Below are 4,079 nucleotides of genomic sequence, written 5' to 3' on the forward strand. Positions count from 1 at the left end.
CCGCGTAAGGAAGTATGTCCTGCGTATGAGAATGGACGCCCCGCGTATTGGAGCTTCTGATCTCGAAACGCCTTGTTGCCAAGTTTTACGCGTGGCGTCTCTGAGGTTACGTCCCGCGTATTGGAGCCTCTGAAGCAGACCTTCTCTGGTTGCTTGATCTACGCCCCGCGTATTGGAAGACACGCCCTGCGTAGTGCCGGACTTTCTCATCGGTTGGCGGTTAGTTTACAAGTGTATTTTTTCATTATTTTCTAGACAAAAATAGAAACTATACCCTAAATTAAACATAAGCTTTCTATATACATAAAAATAAAATTTATTTTATTTTGGGCCAACAGTACCGAACAAAATAAAAATAATTATAAGGAGGTAGCCAATTATTAGGTTTATTTAGAAGTAATAAAAGAAATAGGAATAAATAAATGTAAGTTCTAGATGAGAATAAGATGTTGATACTTTTATTAAATACCTTCACGTGCATTGATTGGAAATAGGCATAAAAAAAAAAAAAAAAGCCCGGGCACCAATTACAAATTACAATCATGTATTATATGCAAAAGGGCAAAAATAAAAGTGACAGCAGCAGCAGTCTCTTTCTGTGACAAACTTGATTCGTTCGTCATTGTTATTTTTATTTGTTGTTATTCAAAACCTTGCAACGTGTCAGAATAATAGAGAACACTATATTAATTATTGGGAATGTCTCCTTCCACCAGAGCCACCCTCTCTCTGGCAATTAAAATAAACCGCAGCCACAGGAGATCCAAGATTATAGTCCTGTGAGAAGTTTCTACAACTGAAATTATGACGGTAAGCTGGTGCAAACACCGTTTGTCTTCCTAATTGCCGATATAATATGAATACAAATCTATGTATTCCTGTTAACGGTCTTGGACTCTCGTAGAACATTATTTCTTGACCAAAACCCGCCCCCGTCGTTGCTGGAATATCTGTCACCAACCTATAAAACCATATACTTTATCAGACATTAATATAAGATCTATAATTGGACTTTTAAAGCGGATTCAGTATTTTAGAGGTCCTAGGCAGTTCTTATACTCCATTTTATTTACAAATTTCTAAATTTAATAAATATAAAATTTAATTAATTCTTGACTAGACCAAGAATAACCAAGTAAAACTCTTTTGATGTAATTTGAAGAGAAGAAGCAGTTAACAACTAAATTATTATGGGATAAGATATAAATTTAGTCGTATGGTTATTAATGAAGAACAAATTTAGCCTACTGTTTACCAAATGATGCAATTTTAGACCTCATTAATGGGAGACGGGTTTTTTCATGTGTAATTTCATGTTCTGACTACCTCCTACATACATTCTAAGACACATATTCTATTAATGAGAAAAATCATCTTCCATTGATGAGGTTTGAAATTTTATCATTTCATAAATCTTAGGCTTGACATTGTACTGTTTGTACGTAAAGACTAAATCTGTTCTCTTCAAACAGCTATGATGGACAAATTTATAACTTATCTTTATTATTGCTAGGAGAGAAGTTGTAAACTAAATTTTTGAGATTTCTGTTGTGCTATTGTTAAGAGATAATGATTGAAAAAAAAAAAAAAAGACAAAACGTGTATTGTTGTGGATTTCATTTAGTATATTGCATTCTTATTTTCAATACGTGTAGTATTTATGTTGATAATTAATTTAAACAATTGAGATTTCAATAGTTATTGTATCGTAATTAAAATAAGTCTTGAATTTTATACATAAAAAATAAAAATAAAAATGAATCAGAGGCTTCCGAAAATGGGAGGTCCTAGGTGGGCGTTTATATCGGCCCCCCTGGAGCATCCCCCTATTTGAGCTTTTATTTTAGTTGGTTCTATCACATATACTACTATATGATAAAATAAAAAAAATAAAAAAAATAATTAATTCTATAGAAAGAAACTAGCAAGTGAATAATAATTCTAAAATGAAAGGTTGAGGCTTTTTGAAGTAGTCAGTGATATTTATTTCATCAGGGTACACTTACTTTCTTCTTTCAGTACAATGTGATATGATTCCTGCAAAATTTCAAATATCTTGAATGTTTTTCACTTTAGATATATCTAGATATTTCTGTGGCTGGGCTAAACCAAAAAAAAAAAAAGATATTTCTGTGGCTGGTGCATTAAAGAAAAAAAATAAAAGATATTTGTGTGGGACTGATAATTTAGAGCAGCATTTTGAAAATCAAATAGAAATAATAACTAGTTATTGTTTGTGGAAAATAGTTTGATTTTAGCATTATATATATGAAAAAGCAGAAAAATTAAAAATGATACTGTTTTTGTGCAGAAAAATGGTGTAGTTTTGTGGTGAAAAAACAAAGTTCTGTTTTACAACTTTAGCACCAAAGATAAAATAAAAATCATACTCTCTTGTTTTTTTGTACAGCGAAATGCTGTATTTTTGTGGTGAAGAAAACAAGGGTTAATTTCAAATAGAACCTTGTGCTTTTATTTTTTTTGTTGATAGGTACTTATTGTTAGTAAAATTTTCATGTTTCTATATTTAGCTCATAATGACCTTAAAATGAGTTTTTTTAAGAATTAAATTATATTTTAAGCGACTTCAATTTTTCAACCTTTTAGGTTTGAGGTCATTTATGTTATTGAGGTGGTGTTTTTTTATGAGAGATAAAGTTAATGTTTAGAAAAAGAAAACTCTAAAATAGATGGTTTTAAAAAAAAAATTGTGGTTCCATAATAAATATGATACTAAACAATTTTAATTCTTGAAAATTTTCATTTTGAAATCACTATCGGCCAAATTTGGCCAACTACATGGTTTTATTCGAAATTAACTCAAAAAAACAACCTTCTGTTTTACACTTTTAGCAGCAAAAAAATCAATTCATGGTGTTGGTTTTCCTAATGTGGTGACATATTGGATTCATTGATGTGCCTTGTTGATATGGTTAGCACCTTGAGTTTTTCAATTTTGTTGGCGGGACATATCGACTAGATTACGTGCCAAGTGATGTTAGCAAACGCTTTTTTGACTAGATTGCATGTCAAGCAATGTTAGCCGAATGCTTTTTTGTAAACATTTCTCAATTATATAGTGCATGTGTGAGTTCATCCTACACTTGTTTTAATAAACATAAACATAAAACAATCTTTGAATTACAGTAAAACCTCTATATAGGAATACACTTAGGACTCTATTTGTATAACAATTGGGAGGCTATTACTAAATAGAGTTTGGTTATAGAGGTTATTATCAAGTTGGGACCGAGTTTTTTTTACTGTATGTAGTATATGTGTGAGTTCATCCGTGTGCCGGACCAATAAGTTAATAAGACGTAGAAAGAGAGAAGAATATATCTACCAATGCAAGTATTCTCGCAAATGTGGGTTGCTTGGATTAGGAGCATCAGGATCAACCATAACCTATAAATATAAATATAAACATAAACATAAACATAAACATAACGTTAGAAGATGAACTCACTCGGATGGTAAAAAACAAAAGAAAAGACATGAAAGAAAAAGTTACCAAAGTGTAGAAAGTCCTCAAGTCATCTCCACCAATATCAACTCTAGGACGGTTAGAAACTTGTGAGGGCTTGAGCTCACAACTATTATTTACCTCTTTGTTATAATTTACAATAAGGGGAATAGAAGCAGTAAAAGGGTCCAAAATATCACCAATGACTCTCCCAACCACAAGAGGCTCTGGATTATTTCTGTTTCTTGACATTTTTTGCAACTAAAATCTTTCTTTTCTTTCTTTCTTTCTTTCTTGCTTTCTTTCTTTCTTTTCTAGTGGTGCAATTTAAAATAGGTAGGTACAACACCTGTTTATATACATGTTTGTTTTTGGTATCTAGTCTCCATTCTTTTCTTTGTGTCCATCAAAGGATTCTTTCTTTTCGTTTTCTTTTATTATTTTCTTTTCATATTCTTCAACTTTCTAGGAAAAGATATTATTCCTATGATTCACCAACACACCTCTAACTAGTTCTTTTTTCTTTCATTGGTGGCTTTTCCACAGCCACTAATTCTTCATGTTATATGATTTTCACTTACATATTCCTAATATTAATTGTTTTTAAAAAACA

At 31.2% G+C, this 4,079-nt stretch overlaps 1 protein-coding gene across 1 annotated transcript; it reads right to left on the bottom strand.

The window, feature by feature from the left end:
* Positions 1 to 436: 436 nt before the first annotated feature.
* On the bottom strand, positions 437 to 3,778 carry LOC136234814 (protein RICE FLOWERING LOCUS T 1-like). The gene is made up of 3 exons (XM_066024299.1): positions 3,515 to 3,778; positions 3,347 to 3,408; positions 437 to 961 (listed from the first exon to the last, which is right to left on the bottom strand). Exons 1-3 carry the CDS (start codon positions 3,716 to 3,718, stop codon positions 691 to 693), a joined length of 537 nt encoding a protein of 178 aa, XP_065880371.1. The 5' UTR covers positions 3,719 to 3,778; the 3' UTR covers positions 437 to 690.
* Between the last annotated feature and the right edge of the window lie 301 nt (positions 3,779 to 4,079).

The sequence above is a fragment of the Euphorbia lathyris genome, chromosome 7 (genome assembly GCF_963576675.1).
Source record: "Euphorbia lathyris chromosome 7, ddEupLath1.1, whole genome shotgun sequence".
NCBI classification, from domain to species: Eukaryota; Viridiplantae; Streptophyta; class Magnoliopsida; order Malpighiales; family Euphorbiaceae; genus Euphorbia; species Euphorbia lathyris.